Genomic DNA, 14,961 nt, shown 5'->3' with positions numbered 1-14,961 from the left:
CAGGAGCTTCATTGCTGCTTCGACTGCAATGACTGCCCGAGTTGTTTGAACACTGCTCCGGCTATTCGTTGACGAGCGGGCCCGATGTCCACGAGGTTCATGCATCCTCTCCCGCCGGGCTTGCTGGTGCCATGAGGATACTGCCGTAGGCAAAGGGCGCATCCCGCTTGCGAGCCGTGCATTTGGTATCCCGTCGGGCATTCGATGCACAGAGCAGGAATAGCAGCTGGCTTTGATATCAGGGATATCGGCAGGTAAGGTTGAGAATGAAGTACCCAGTGACGCATTGTGCCATGATCGTGCATCGACCGAGTAAGGCGTCGCTTCCGGGCTTCAGTGCGCCCTTGCGGTGTCCTGTAGGGGATGTATGTTCCCAGACGAAGTATATGCGATGCTTCGTCCGTCTTGACGGTCGCACCAACCGGGCGTTCCATAGAGTAAGCCAGGGGTTGATGTTCTCATGTGACGGTGGTTTGGAAGCAAGAGTAACCTGTTCGACGTTGGAAGATTTTGCTGCACGATCCTCGTTGCCATATCCGGCGGTTAGGCCAGAGGAACCGAAGCAATTTTGTCTCAGCTGAGCAAGCCTTTGCGTGAATTCTGTCAAAGGCATGATATGGTGAGGCATTATCATGTGCACTCTCTGTGCATTCCCCGTAGCAGGTTTGTCATTGCCTGGAATACGATGCCTCAGTAGTGATAGGATTTTTTGAAGTATGGACAGGGCGCGCTTACCAAATCCGTCTATAACAGCACCGTCGGATGTGCCTCAAACTCCGTTGACTTGGCTTCATTGGAGGGTGGCACTGGACTAAGATGCTGGTCATCGCCGGCATCGTCAACGATAAAGAGATTTGGCGTTTTCCCACGGACCAGCGCCGACGCTCCTGCGGTTTCTCAGTCGGGCACAGCACTCACCGCTGCGCACAACGAGGTTACCAGCGCTCTCAACTCGATTTCTCAAGGTCTGCTTTGGTCAAATGCCTTTGCCCTTCCACATATTATGCAGCAGGACAATCACGGACCGCCAGCGATCACGGGACTCTTCTGCGATTTGTACAGATGAAAGACAACAGTTACACCGACTCGTACGGCCGCGGAAACCTTCCCGATGATTGTGTCCCGATAGCGAAACGCGGCACGCTTACTTCTGTCTGCTAGAGCTGGCGTCATCTTGACCTCTTCCAGTTTTCCATGCTCATGCACTGCGCGTCAATCCCCATTCCGCTGTAAGGCGATGCGGGACGAGAACTGGTTGCCATATAAGGCGAACAGCGGAGGGCTCAGCGCCAGCTGTTACGCAATGGGTGCGCTATGAAAGGTCAGCTGGTCAGGATGATTCTCTTGCTCCGCGAAATGGATGACCATGGGCAATGAAGGCGGCGGCTCACCAAGCCTCCGGTGTTCCGGGAGGAGCCAGCTTCTGCAGTCAGATATAGCGCGAAGCTCGTATTGGGCTGCGCTTCTCGGAGCTCGTCCCGCTCAGTGAGCTCTATGTCCGGCGATAGTCTTGGAGACTTTGGGTGGCCAGATCGGGATGGTAGCTATAAAAGCACCTGCCAGCGCAGTCGACGGTCCCTCCTCCCTCGTGTTATCCAGAGGGCTCAGCTGTACGACTCTGATTATCATTCACGACATTCTGCTTGATACCAGCCATGCCCTCAATATTATCTTTTCCGAACTTCAGTAAATCGAGGCTGTCTCTCGGTTCTAAGGTGAGGGAGCCGCTCTGCTCGTCGTCATCCGAGCGATATTGATCCTCCTATTAGCGCTCAAAAAGACAGAGCCTCACACCCTCTGTCGCTACTTCTGTATCCACCATTAGCACCGCAGAATCGCAGGTCATTCAACTGGCGGGGTTGACGGTGCGTACGATTGTCACGTTTCGTCTATCTTTGTCGACAGCGACCAATGAATTACTATCAGACACCTTCATCACGCATGACTAGTATTCAGGAACAGGATACTGCAGCAAGCCATGACGGTCATTATGTGGTAAGCTCTTCTCGTTCCCCGCAGTGTTCAATCTGTTGACGAGCGAACTCAGGCTGAGATGCTCGATGACGACGATCAAGCCTGGGGACCACCTTCAAGGCGGAAGCGCAAGACCCGCTCCAAGTACTGAACAACGATGCTCTTGTTGTTGGACGAAACTGCGACCACTATACACGAGGATACCTCTTGACATGTATCATTATTATCTGTCCTTTGCCTGTAGCCGCGCCTCGTTTTGCTCTGCCCGGCTACGCATGAACTTCCTGAGTTAATAGCTCACTCAGTGATAAAGTGAAGCCACCGATTAGAATGGATCAGTTCATCAAAGTTACTTCATCACACAGCAGGGTCCCACGGTCATTGTGCATTTAGACCTGCGGAGCTGAAGGACTTCCGCTGACTCCGTTTAGTCAGATGGACGCGATCGACTTCAAAGCTTCGCCCGTCTTCTGCCAGCGCGCCTCATGGTTCAACCCATATTCTACCATTGCTTTCGCAGCCCATTGCCCTATGCTCGGACACTAGCTCTTCAGGAACGAATACATCGGCTACAGCTGGACCTTCGCTCTATCAGCAATTCGCACCAAGATGTGCTTCTGCTTCTGCAGCACCGGCCTGTGTTCACCGCGGGACGCCGACAGACCGAGGAGGAGTTGTCGATGGAGAGGGCGCGCTTGACGGGAATGGGCGCAGACTTCGAGGCCACGAACCGTGGCGGCCAGCTCACGTATCACGGCCCAGGTCAGATCATCGGTTACCCCTTGATTGACCTCAGTCGCTGGAAGCCCTCCATGCGCGTTCACGACTATATATGCAACATGCAGAACATGTTGAAGATGTTCTTGAAGGAGCGTCATGGTATACAAGCCGTGCCGAGTGAACATACAGGCGTCTTTGCGGGCGATGGGAAGACGAAGATGGCTAGCATCGGGGTGCAAGTACGGCATCGTCTCACGTCCCACGGGTTCTCTATCAACGTTACAGATGAGCCGTTGGCATGGTTCAATACAGTCGTGGCTTGTGGGCTGGCGGATGTGAAGGCGGGGTCGATAGAAGGGGCTGTTGGGGCGCCGGTGCGCGTGGACGATGAGATGGTGGCATTGGCGCAGTTGTTCGGCAGGGTCTATGGGAGGGACACCGTGCCTATGGATTTACGCGGGGGCGGGGAAGTGGCGGAAGCTATTGCTGAGGTGGAGGCCGAGGCCGACTCTCTTGGATTGTGGCATAGGGAACCGCAACAGGCTCTCTGAATCCGGATACAATCTATCTTACCCTAAACTATGCCCTGGGGATGGCCACAGACGCATCGTGGTGAGTCCTGCATAGTTTGGTGTATGAGGAAACTCGGAGAACTCGACGCTGACGTTGCTTGCTTAGATATAATAACTATCTCGAAGCTAGGATGATTCCGTTTGGGTTTCATAAGTCGCCCAATACAGGGTGGCGTCGCCGTACAGTCTATAGGTCCGCAGTATGCTATTCTGATACAATATGACTGAACCGAGATGGGTATAAACATAGACACCCTAAAAGAGCCTCCTCCTCTGGCGTCGGCGAGGTGGTGGTCCCCATGCAGACCAATCATCCTCGTCTAATAGAAGTGCCTGACGGATGTTACGTCGTAATCAGTGATGTACAACAAGGCTATCTTACTGGGCCAGTGGTGCTCTCCAGACTCAGCGAAGACGGCTGATAGGGAGGCGTCGCGAGCGTCTAAGTATTGGTGAGCCCAGCGTTTCAACAAGGCGCACAATGGATCCTTACCCGGTTTATCTCCAAACGAAGATGCTGCAGTTCTGGTCGAGGCTCGCTCGTATACCGAGAGTAACAACTCGAAGCTCGGCGGTGATACGATGCGGTGGAGTTGCGCTGGATTGTGTACGGGCCGTCAATCGCGGATTATTTACACGTGGACAACTTGCCGTACCTTGGTAGTTGTCCAGGAGAACATGTTGATTGCGGATGGTGCGGGTGGTCCAGTAAGTGCGGGTGATTATGTGGTGCAGATCCGGGGTTCGAGGAGAGCTGTTTATGCAGATAACATCGCAGACGCCGCCCATTTTATATACAAATCTCCGATTCCGACGCGCAGCGGCGCCTTGCGAATCGCCTGGCCAAGGAAACTACCAATGTCCACCAAGACTCTCGTCTTCAGGTTGTCCGCAGCCTGGAAGGAAGGGTGCGAGAAAGAATTTGGATCGTCGGAAGCGGCGCCAAGCCCGCTGCAAGAATAGATACGACTGGGCCTGTCTTCCTGGGCAAGGCAACGCCCAAGCACTTCGGAGACTGCCTCGCAGTTGACAGGGATCGAGATAGTCGCACCGGGCGTGTGGTACGCCCAGAGAATGTCGAGCCCAGATATTGGATGCTACCGCAGGACAGGTTCTGGGAGACATAACGACACCGTGGTAAGCCGCTCGCGGATCTTCTAATGAAGTTGGTGTTGATGATGTGGCAAAACGTAGTTTCTTCAGGCGTTCTATACCATCTATCATCCTATCGACCGTCCAATAAGCACCATGGTCCGGGCGGCCTCGTATCAACGCAGTTCCACTAGAATCGGGAATGCGGCCTCTGGCGCGTAGTCGAAATATACCCATACCCCCGTTCATTGCGCAGCGGACGATCTCGGCATTGATGAAACGATATCCATGCAGGGCTATCAGGCCCTTCCCGAGAGTCGACCGCCCTTACACGATGAGGTGCGGCGCTTGATCGTACACCGGTTTGTATTGGAGGTCTTGCGGAGGTCGTTTAGTCGGAGAACGACATTTCCTATTTTAGGTCCCAGATTCACAGACTGGTCCCACACCGCATCTGTGGTACTCTCCGCGTTAGGGCAATCCTAGGCAGGGGAACGAATACCCACGTCTTCACAGGATCTACGTCCGCAGGAATGAGGGCAGTTCGCGGTGTTCTGTATAGGTCAGTGAGGCGCTGCGTGGGCGTACGAGCACATTTAGGTGCTCGTATGTCTTGCATTACTGAGGCGAGCTACTTCCGTCTACCTTCCATACTGCAGCAACTAACTCCGTCCATGCAGTGTAGAACATGGCATCTCCTGGGCCTTCAGAAATGGCACAACCGTCCGCGCCAAGTAGACAACGTGATGAACATGCGACCATACATTCTTGTCCGGAAATTACAAGGGCAGACTCCGCCGAGGAGGGTTAGCGGCATAACTAGGATATGTATGGACGTTCATGCTACATTTACGGATTCTGTGATTTTGCTCTGACACCCTTCAGCAGTGTATATTCACGCAAGTGTTTGGACCTCCGAGTTGAGTAACAATGTGTCCTGAAGACTTAATCGTATGGAAGATGTCAGTCTGAACGCTATGTGTACTAACGATCAGACCACGACGTTAGTCATTCGGTCCACAGCACCGTAGAATGCTTCAGTCGACCCTGACTCCCGGAGCCCCAAGCGTATCATCGTTTCACGCCCCTTTGCGGAGCGCGAGCAAACCCGCGTACGTGGAAAGCTCTTGCGCATTATCTGCTTAGTGCTCGTGAGCGCTTGAGCTCTCCTCGATCGTCGACGACAGTAGGCGAAATATAAGCTGTACCGCAGAAAGAGTCGCACGAGGAGCTAGGGGTTCGGGACTACAGAGGGGTCCGAAATGACATCGATGACGTCACGCGTTGGTTGCGCCTCTCCTCCTGCTCTCCTCATAAAGCGCCCATGAAATTGGACAACGCACCACCAGGGCCCTCATCTTATACTTATACCACCACTGCATACACATTAACTCATCTTCAACGCGCATCCCTGTATTCACGATGTTTCGCACCGCAATCACCGCTCGCATCCCCGCTCTCTCGGCCGCCCGCGCTTTCCACTACACGCCGGCGGCGGCTGAATCTGCAGCGGAGAAGGTCAAGAAGACCGCCAAAGATGTACGTGTCCGTACCTGAGGAGCGCAGGCCTGGGTACTAAAGACATATCAGGTCAATATCAAGGTAGGACAAACGTTGGCAGCTGGCATTGAGAAGGGAGAGAAGGCGACTCAAGCAACTAAAGAGACGTTGGGTACGTGATGCATGGCATAGTAGCGTTCATCTCGTTGACGAACACAACCTGCAGGTGTAAAGACGGAGCAGGCTAAACAAGGAGCGAAGGAAGATGCTGATCTCGTTGGTCAGAAAGCCAACCAGGTCGGTCTCCAGAGATTTCGCCATCGTCAGTAACTCTAACCACCTTGTCAGGCCGCGGCTGGCGCACGGGTTGCAAAAGAAGACTTTAAGAACGAGGTGAAGAAGTAATAGAACACCTGATCGCGGCGCATCTTGCAATGTATTATTACACAATGTCGGTATAATATAATCGGTATTCTGCACCGTCGGATATCCGTTGAGAACAGTGCTGCCTCGGATGAATTGATGCACGCCGCACGGGCAAGCGATGCCCGACATGCGCGACCTTCGCGTCACTAAATGTCAGTGCATTGAATGCCACGTGTGCGTGGGGGACTGTAAGGGGCCTCGCTGGCTTCAAGCGTGCAGTACCTATCCACCTACATAGAACTCACAGTAACTGCCAGCCGACGGTGTTCGTTCGACGCTCCTTGTGCTGTAGGGCTGCGCATGAGGGCTCCCGTACGATTTTGTTTGGCCAGAGAAGGACTCCGTCACCTCGAACAGATTTCTTCCGTTCGACATGCAGGGGTTGATCACGCTGTAATTCGACCTCTACATCTCTGGGAATCTTGTTGATCTTTTCCTGCACATCAGTTGCAGCGTATGGTGATCTGACTAATGCTACGGTGCGTAATGGCTGCTATGCACCGTCTACAATATTCAATCCCTCTGATGATTCATGCACGTAACATACTGCCCTTTCAGCAAAGTCGTGTTCAGAGGATTTGGTTCTTTACGGACTTGAACCCTACAGATGCGTAGGGTGCTGCTGATCAAGGTCAGACACCACATCACTACTGAATGGTAGGTATACCTCATGCTTTATTAGAACTTGACGGTGGAGGTGTCTCAAGCTCGTTTCACACCGACGATTCACCTGTGACGCCATTGTGGAGGCTTATTCGTGCACAGTATGCGGAAGCAACTGACATCGACCGGACCTTGAAGGTCGATATATCTTTTCCTGGGGAGCCTCGACTCGGCCCGAAAACGTACCCGATTTAGGCCTGGTTCGCCATTATGAACGATTCATAGCACACTCCACCCGTCCATACGTGTTTACTCAACGGGGCTAACGAATTGCGGTGCACTGCCCGCGTACAGGAAACCATACCCAAGCATGGTCTCCACGCCTAGCTTCGAAAGGAAGCCGTGCAGCATCATCGGAGCTCAAGCCGATAACATCCTCATCGATGTTCCGGCGGGGAGACATCCTTTGGAGAGAGGTTCTTGGTAGCAAACTAGCCTACTGCAAACACTTAGGACATCCTTGTCAGGCAACGCGCATCCACAGCGAGCTCGCGACGCTCAGTACCGCTACCTCTGCGGTTCACATGCATGGGTGTCTTCGTCTTGGCGGAGGTCTCTCATGTAATATTGCGTGTGCTCAGGACGAGTACGAGCGGGTTCCCCCGAGTCTTTCTTTGCCGCTGCGCAAAGCTATTTTTGGACCCGCCAGGATAACCCACGAATACTCACGCCGCCCTGAGGCACTTGGATGGTCTTGGCTTGGTCCCATTGCGCGGCCCGCCCCGCTTTGCCTAGGATACCCTGTTGTATACATCAGGACTTTCGCCCCGGCCTAATGAGTTACAATTAGTACGAATCTAGAGGCTTGGAGACCTTGGCAGCATTATACACCCACCCCCTCTTATGCGTTCAAGCTATCTGCCAATTAAGCGCAAGCGCTCGTCTAAGACCGAACCAACCATCGGGGGCGAGGAAACCGGGCTCTGAGAATCGTCACTAAGTTCGTCGCGATTAGCACTCGATCAGATGCTCAGTGAGCTGCGATTAGCGCATGGTTCGTCGAAGATGAGGTCACGTCCGATGACATTAGATCCGCGTGTACGACATTATACGGAGCTAGCTACGCATAGGCAAACTGATATCAACGAAACGGAAACGAGCACAAAAGAGTGGGACCAGAATGCGGGTATCAATGCGACGAACACGATACTACATACTACGAAGCCATTCCTTCGAGATCGATATCTTGGATCCTGCTTGTGATGGCTTGCGTTCGGCGCGGTTTCGGAGCAGTGTTTCTGAAGTTTTTGTTCTATAATCAAGGCTTTGTGAACAACATGACTGTACTCACGAAGCAGCCTCGTATAACCCTGCCATCATCCCATGATATGCCCGCTCCGATGCCTGCTTGATGTCCGCAAGGGTGAGCATGTGTGAGCTGTAAACGTCCATGTACGTGTCGGCCGTGAAGTCTTCGGTAACGCATTCACCGGTCTCCCACTCGCGTATGGCTGCGTATATCTACGAGGCCGAGGTGAGCTTGAATGCGAGGCATGGCACGGATCACTGACAGCAGTTGCAATAAGGGCAAGCATAGGAGCCGGGATTTCCTTCCGAGCGTCCCAGGTGACACTTGAGATGAAATTATCGTTGAAGCGTTGGGTGAGAGGGCGACCCTTGCGAGGGCTATGCGCGAAGAAATGGGTCCTGAGTTGATCGATGATGCAGGGATGTTGGAATGGCCGGTCTTTGAGCCGCGCATTCTAGACAAGCATGTGAGATCGGTCAGACGGTAGCACAGACGTACGTACAGTGGGAGATCGTGCATAGATGTACTTGTCCTTGTCGAGCTCGGCCATGACGCGCTCCATGCACCCCGACACCAGTCCGTAATGACCGACTACAGCGGCTTCGCACGACTGCTTGATGTCAGATCGAAGAATGCCGATGCGACCCAGAGGCTTCATGAGGAATGATAAGCATCCTTTCATACACTGTGTACCAAGCTCACCGAAGACATCATGTACTCAGCGAACGTTGGCTGGGCTTCTAGACGATGGAGAAAAGGGTCCCGAACTGACGCTTGCAGTTTCTCCACGGCGGCCTTGACCGCACGTTGAAGAAGCTCTGCGCGAGCATCGTGGTCAGGAAATGCATCGTGAAAGCACATGAAAAGGTGAGTATAGTATGTTGCATCGTTGAGGAGCTTGTGTATATGTTGAGGCTGAGCTGTGATTAGGATAGTCTTGCCCTTCTTCGGTACTTCGATCCACGTACAGTCGGGCCATCCAGCATTGAAGGTCTGAGACTCCGCAGAGAACCGCACCCTATCCACCGCTACCACTCCAGGCCCGGGACTGGTAACCGCGACCGCAGCCGATGTCGACGACACAAAGGTACTGGTAACTGGAGGGGGAGCGGATGATATCGAGGCCGCGGAAGGCATAGAAACCGATCGTGGTGGCAAGAGTGATGTACCCGCCATGTGTGCTACTTGAGGCGTGGCCGAAGCTGCACGGGCTGATGCCCGGATGTTTGCGGATGGACGACGGGTGGACGCTTGCGAGATGCAGGATGATGAGGAGTTTGGTGCTGGTGATGATGCACCGGATTCGGACTGTTCGAGGAGAACGGGATCGATGAAATGCGTAAACGGCAATTCCGGTGTCTGCGAAGACGATGAACTGAGCGAAGGGGTCCTGTTCGAGCTTGCAGGCGAGTGAGATGGAGACGGAACAGCCAAGTCCGCTGACCGGGACTGGAGGGCGATGACGGGTTGCAGGACAGCATGATGTTTATCGGAGGCCCATGATATCTCCTACAAAACAAAGCGCAGTCAGAAAGGGACGTGTACACCATAAGGTACACCATAATCCACTACATACCTCAAGAGCAAGCTGGCGTCGGAGATTGCGACGACCAGACTGTCCCATCAGGTCAGTCACTGGGTCCTCCTCCAATTCGGTCTCTGACTCTTCGCCATCCGTCTTCTGGCTGTGATTGTCTTCATCTAGATGCATGTAGTATTAAGTATGAATGAAACATGCATTCAATAAGCTTACCTTCGGTGTCTGATGGCTGGCTAGGAGGATGTAGTGCCATGCGGTCCATAACCTCCTGAGCTGCATCATGCTCAGGGTTGTCACGAATTGCGGTGCGTGGAGGACGGCGATCTGCTCACCACTCAAGCATGAGCAATGCACAAAGATATGACAGGGTGTACTGACCATTGCGAACACGCTTTGCCGCTGGCATGTCGGTCGACGGTGCACTGGTTTCTGACCCAGTTTCCGGCCGCTTGCGAGCCATGGCTGGTACATCATCAACTGCGTTGGGCAGAACGGCTGTGAAAGAGTATCAGAATATGGCTGGGAGGTGATGCATTTCAGGCTTACCATCGGCAATATGTTCTCTGGCTGCCCGATTTGCTGCTCGTGTTCGCGCAGCCTTCTGCGCAGGGGTGAGGATGGCCGTGAGTGTTGGATTGCTGTCTCCCGAATTCTTGCCCCGTCGACCTGTAGACCTTGTGTGCGCGATGTTCTGAGTCGAGTCCATGCCTGAGCCAGCATGGTCAGCTGTCCTTGTAGTCGCCTTCTTCCGCAGCTTGCGTCCAGACATAATAAATAGGGTAGGGAATGAGAAAGGGGAAAAGAGAGCTTGGAGAGTCGATTGAATAGAGCGGGTATAAATATGGGAGCCATTGCATGCCAGCACGCAACAACGAGGAGGAGGGTGAAGAGGCGACACGCCGAGACTCAGGCCATCTGGCGGTGCATCAACTTCACACATCGTCCGTATCTTTACTCTTACCACCACATTGCCCTTCATCTCCGTGCATACAGCGGCAGCGCAATGTCGAATACATGCGAGGGATGTGGTAAAACCTTTCGTAGAGCAAGTGATCGGAAGCGGCATCTCTCAATCACATCAGATTTACGATGTAGAGCTGTCTGGGAGGCCGCGTATGCCCGTGCATTTCCGAGTGCAATGGGTGGATCGACATCAACGAGCTCAAGTGCCCCAGGAGACTCGTCATCTCAAGCAAATCAAGTATATCTAGTAGTGATGTGATCATCGATGTACTCTCAATTACACATAGGCAATATTCACCGATTACTTCGGTACATACCAGCACCCTGCGGACTTCGGCCTCGAGGCTGAAGAAGTGGAACCAGGGGAAGACCATGAACCGTGAGTCTGTGAAGCTCCTAAGCTGTTACATGAAATATGGATTGAGTAAATATTACTGCAGGCATGACGATAATTTTGACGATAGCCAGGACATGGAAGATCTGCTTCACGTACACCGGGAACCCTTGTCATCAGGGGCAACTGCACCAATGGGCCCACAATCACTCCCTGGTAATGATCCACAAATGTCTGCCCAATCTGCAGGCGCACCGGGGCTATCTAGGCCTACTACCACAGGGCATAGTCCTGTAACCCCCCCAACCATTGTACGCTTTCCTATACCTACTGCTGGCGCACCCATGTCACATGGTGCCCCACGTGCAAATGAGGCTTATCAGCAGTCGATCCATACTTTGAATCCATCAATTGTACCAGATCATGAAAATGTCTATGCACCATTCATCTCTAAGATGGATTGGGAAATAGCACAATGGGCAAAGCTGCGAGGACCAGGCTCAACCGCATTCTCTGAGCTCCTGGCTATCGATGGGGTATGTTCTTCGCTCTATTTCATTCATATTCATACTTACTATGCGTTCAAAGGTTGCTGATGCACTCAACTTATCATTTAAAAACACTCCCGAGCTCAATCGTATCATCGACAACAAGCTACCAAGTAATCGCCCCCCATTCCTTCGTGATCAGATAGAAGTCGCAGGCCAGTCATATGACGTCTACTATCGGGACATCATTCAATGTGTCAGAGCCTTGTTTGGCGACCCAAACTTTGATCCCAATCTCATCTTGCAGCCTGAACGGCACTATACAGATTCAAGCAAGCAGAAACGTGTGTACCATGACATGCACACGGGCATGTGGTGGTGGGATACACAGGTTCGTCAGCCAATGCTACACATAAGTTGATCTTAGACATCTGTGTTAGGTTGATCTCGAGGCAGCAAAGCCTGGTGCTACAATTGTTCCGCTTATCATCTCTTCGGATAAGACACAGCTTACACTCTTCCGAAACAAGTCAGCCTATCCCATTTATCTGACAATTGGCAATATTCCCAAGCATATACGTTCGAAGCCATCGAAGCATGCTCAGATACTCCTAGGTTATTTGCCGACTGCTCGCCTTGAACATGTTCGAGGAGATGCAAGCCGCCGTCGAGCACTAGGAAATCTCTTTCATGGTGCGGTTGCAAGAATCTTGGAGCCCATCATTACCTATGGCGAAACAGGGATCCCTATGACAAGAGCAAGTGGTGCTATCCACAGGTGTCATCCAATCTTTGCAATTTTTGTTGGTGACTACCCAGAGCAGTGCGCAGCTACTGCCACAAAACACGGACACTGTCCTAAAGGCACAACCCCTCATGATCAACTGGGTGAACCCCCTCCACACAATCCTACGGGTAATCCCCACACCTCGTCTGGCTGCCCTAAACATGATATCGAAGCCATTCTTCAAGCACTCGAGCTCTATCCACGTGATCCAACAGGTTTCGTTCATGCATGCAATCATTTAGGCATCAAACCAGTAGCGCGGCCTTTCTGGAAGGACCTTCCATATCACAACATCTATGTTTCAATCACCCCAGACATTCTCCATCAGCTGTATCAAGGTCTCATAAAACATCTCATCGCATGGCTCAAGGAGATATTCGGTGCGCACGAGATTGATGCACGGTGCCAACGGATGCCCTTAAATCACTGCACACGGATATTCACCAATGGTATCACCTCACTCAGCAGAATCACAGGAAAGGAGCACCGTCAAATTTGTGCCATACTCCTTGGTCTCATCGTTGATCTACCCCTTCCTTCTGGACAGTCACCAACACGTCTCATAACTGCTACTCGTGCAGCCTTGGATTTCCTCTACATTGCACAGCTTCCTGTCCAATCTGCAGACACTCTCACAGTTATGCAAGACTCATTGAAGATATTTCACTCAAACAAGCAGATCTTTGTCGAACTTGGGATTCGGAAAAATTTCAATCTTCCCAAGCTTCATAGTATGTCGCATTACTATGAAGGAATCATGAACTTTGGCACCACAGACAACTACAACACAGAGATGTCTGAGCGTCTACACATTGACCTCGCCAAAGAGGCATATCGTTCAACAAATCACCGCGATGAGTACCCACAGATGACAGGTTGGCTCGAGCGGCGGGAGAAAATACAGCGCCACAGCACACATATATCAGCAAGATTGAACCCTTTAGATTCATCAAGAGACAATCAGGAATCATGCCTTCATTTGCACCCGACAGCATCTAAATATCCCTCAGTAAAGGCGGTCTCACTTGACTCACTGACAGACAACTACGGGACACATGACTTCGGAGATGCCCTTGCAGATTTCATCATTGGTTACAAGAATCCCTCATGGTCAACCTCACAGATACGTCATGCTGCAGAAAATCTGCTCATTCCATTTCGACGGGTTCCTGTGTTCCATCATCTGAAGTTTAGGGACAACAATGGCAGCATATATGATGCTATTGATGCCCAGCCTTCACGCAAGAACACACGTGGACAACTGATCCCTGGACGGTTTGACACTGTCCTAGTAAAGGATGAGTCAAGAGCTGGACGCCACATTCATCGTAAGTTCTGAGAGCATGTTACACACTATGTGTTAGGGCATTGACAATAGTGCATCATAGCTTACCGGGTTGCTCAAGTCCGAGCAATATTTACACTTCCCCAACATGCTATTGAACGCTGGTTTCCTTCAAATACAAGTCATCCAGGTCCACCACCGCCAAAGCACCTGGCATATGTCGAATGGTTCACACCCTTTGCAGCCAGGCCACATTCATCACATGGAATGTATAAGATTCGACGTTCCTACCAGAACAATCGCCGGCTTGCATCGGTGATTGACATACAGTGCATTTACCGCAGTGTCCACCTTATTCCATGTTTCGGACCTGAAGTTCCCTTACAGTGGACCAGCTTCAATGTCCTTGATGAATGTGACAATTTTTATGTGAATTGCTTCACAGACCGGCATACCTACATCACATTATGTTGTGCCTTGGCCAGCATCTCATTTCTATTCACAACATCTCTTACTATCATATAATAATATCTGTCTACAGTAGTGATGTACCCTTCAAATCCAAACAAGTTCATGGCCAGTCATGCTACTATGCTTAGTCAAGATTATGAGCATTAGTATGCTGAGCAGCCTCTGCCACTACAAGCTTGCTGCATTATTAGTACCATTAGCAGGATTCACACCACTAGTCACTAATTACTGTCTGCTGAGCACGGGGGGACTTTCCTGATGTAAATGGAGGGTCGAGCATCGTCCCGGCCCCAGTCAAGTTCGTTGTCCCAACCCGCATCGATATCATCCTACATACACATACCTCATCGCGCACTGAACATCCTGATGCCTTCCTCGTTCTCCTTGTCGACCTTCTCGCTCTCGAGCAAGGTATGTCCCGAATTATGGAGCACGCCCAATCGGCATGAACTTACATATTACTATCTAGGCCTCCAAACGGCGCTCCCTTGCCAGTGGTACCAGTGCGAATTCGTCAACTTTGAGCTTCCAGAGCGTAAAGCCCATGAAGCTGGGATACTCTATGCCGGTGAGTAGGTGACCGCACCTCCCGTGAACGCGTGTGCTCAAGCGTCTGGCAGTCATCATCATCATCAGATTCGTCGATTTCGAAAGCGTCGAGCATGCCCGTAATCGTAAGTTGCGCCATATTTTCGCGAAAAATTCAAGCTCAACGTCTGGGGATTAGGCTGAGACGCTGGACGAGGATGACCAAGCTTGGGGATCTCGCCCTTCTCGCCGCCAGCGCAAGCACATGCACTGAAAGTTCAACTTATCGAAACATACTTCCAGGCCTTGGCGCAGTAATATCTGTCCTATTTGAGCCTGGTGCTGGTTATTTCTCTTGGGCATTCTTAT

General features: G+C 51.8%; 6 protein-coding genes across 6 annotated transcripts; 5 read left to right on the top strand and 1 right to left on the bottom strand.

Annotated features, from left to right (window-relative positions):
* The first annotated feature begins 927 nt into the window (after positions 1–927).
* PUNSTDRAFT_117212 (uncharacterized protein) lies at positions 928–2,251 on the top strand. Its single transcript, XM_007378286.1, has 4 exons — positions 928–1,715; positions 1,770–1,865; positions 1,927–1,995; positions 2,048–2,251. The coding sequence occupies exons 1-4, from the start codon at positions 1,656–1,658 to the stop codon at positions 2,123–2,125; spliced, it is 303 nt and encodes a 100-aa protein (XP_007378348.1). The 5' UTR covers positions 928–1,655; the 3' UTR covers positions 2,126–2,251.
* A 202-nt stretch (positions 2,252–2,453) lies between these two features.
* Positions 2,454–4,483, top strand: PUNSTDRAFT_94478 (lipoyltransferase). The gene is made up of 6 exons (XM_007378285.1): positions 2,454–3,306; positions 3,373–3,459; positions 3,517–3,718; positions 3,781–3,974; positions 4,033–4,403; positions 4,461–4,483. Exon 1 carries the CDS (start codon positions 2,460–2,462, stop codon positions 3,243–3,245), a length of 786 nt encoding a protein of 261 aa, XP_007378347.1. The 5' UTR covers positions 2,454–2,459; the 3' UTR covers positions 3,246–3,306; positions 3,373–3,459; positions 3,517–3,718; positions 3,781–3,974; positions 4,033–4,403; positions 4,461–4,483.
* A 1,297-nt stretch (positions 4,484–5,780) lies between these two features.
* PUNSTDRAFT_58405 (uncharacterized protein) lies at positions 5,781–6,263 on the top strand (the record flags this gene model as incomplete). The annotated part of the gene is made up of 4 exons (XM_007378284.1): positions 5,781–5,897; positions 5,949–6,030; positions 6,085–6,155; positions 6,207–6,263. The coding sequence occupies 4 exons, from the start codon at positions 5,781–5,783 to the stop codon at positions 6,261–6,263; spliced, it is 327 nt and encodes a 108-aa protein (XP_007378346.1).
* Positions 6,264–8,234: 1,971 nt separating this feature from the next.
* Positions 8,235–10,505, bottom strand: PUNSTDRAFT_129113 (uncharacterized protein; the record flags this gene model as incomplete). The annotated part of the gene is made up of 8 exons (XM_007378283.1): positions 8,235–8,408; positions 8,459–8,650; positions 8,699–8,848; positions 8,899–9,705; positions 9,773–9,897; positions 9,950–10,060; positions 10,115–10,231; positions 10,283–10,505. The coding sequence occupies 8 exons, from the start codon at positions 10,503–10,505 to the stop codon at positions 8,235–8,237; spliced, it is 1,899 nt and encodes a 632-aa protein (XP_007378345.1).
* An 872-nt stretch (positions 10,506–11,377) lies between these two features.
* PUNSTDRAFT_56509 (uncharacterized protein) lies at positions 11,378–14,118 on the top strand (the record flags this gene model as incomplete). Its single annotated transcript, XM_007378282.1, has 4 exons — positions 11,378–11,569; positions 11,622–11,912; positions 11,962–13,636; positions 13,697–14,118. The coding sequence occupies 4 exons, from the start codon at positions 11,378–11,380 to the stop codon at positions 14,116–14,118; spliced, it is 2,580 nt and encodes an 859-aa protein (XP_007378344.1).
* A 312-nt stretch (positions 14,119–14,430) lies between these two features.
* On the top strand, positions 14,431–14,866 carry PUNSTDRAFT_129112 (uncharacterized protein; the record flags this gene model as incomplete). The annotated part of the gene is made up of 4 exons (XM_007378281.1): positions 14,431–14,475; positions 14,534–14,632; positions 14,685–14,738; positions 14,792–14,866. The coding sequence occupies 4 exons, from the start codon at positions 14,431–14,433 to the stop codon at positions 14,864–14,866; spliced, it is 273 nt and encodes a 90-aa protein (XP_007378343.1).
* Positions 14,867–14,961: the final 95 nt, after the last annotated feature.

This window comes from Punctularia strigosozonata, assembly GCF_000264995.1.
Source record: "Punctularia strigosozonata HHB-11173 SS5 unplaced genomic scaffold PUNSTscaffold_1, whole genome shotgun sequence".
Taxonomy (NCBI): Eukaryota; Fungi; Basidiomycota; class Agaricomycetes; order Corticiales; family Punctulariaceae; genus Punctularia; species Punctularia strigosozonata.
This window is presented reverse-complemented; position numbering and strand designations above follow the sequence as displayed.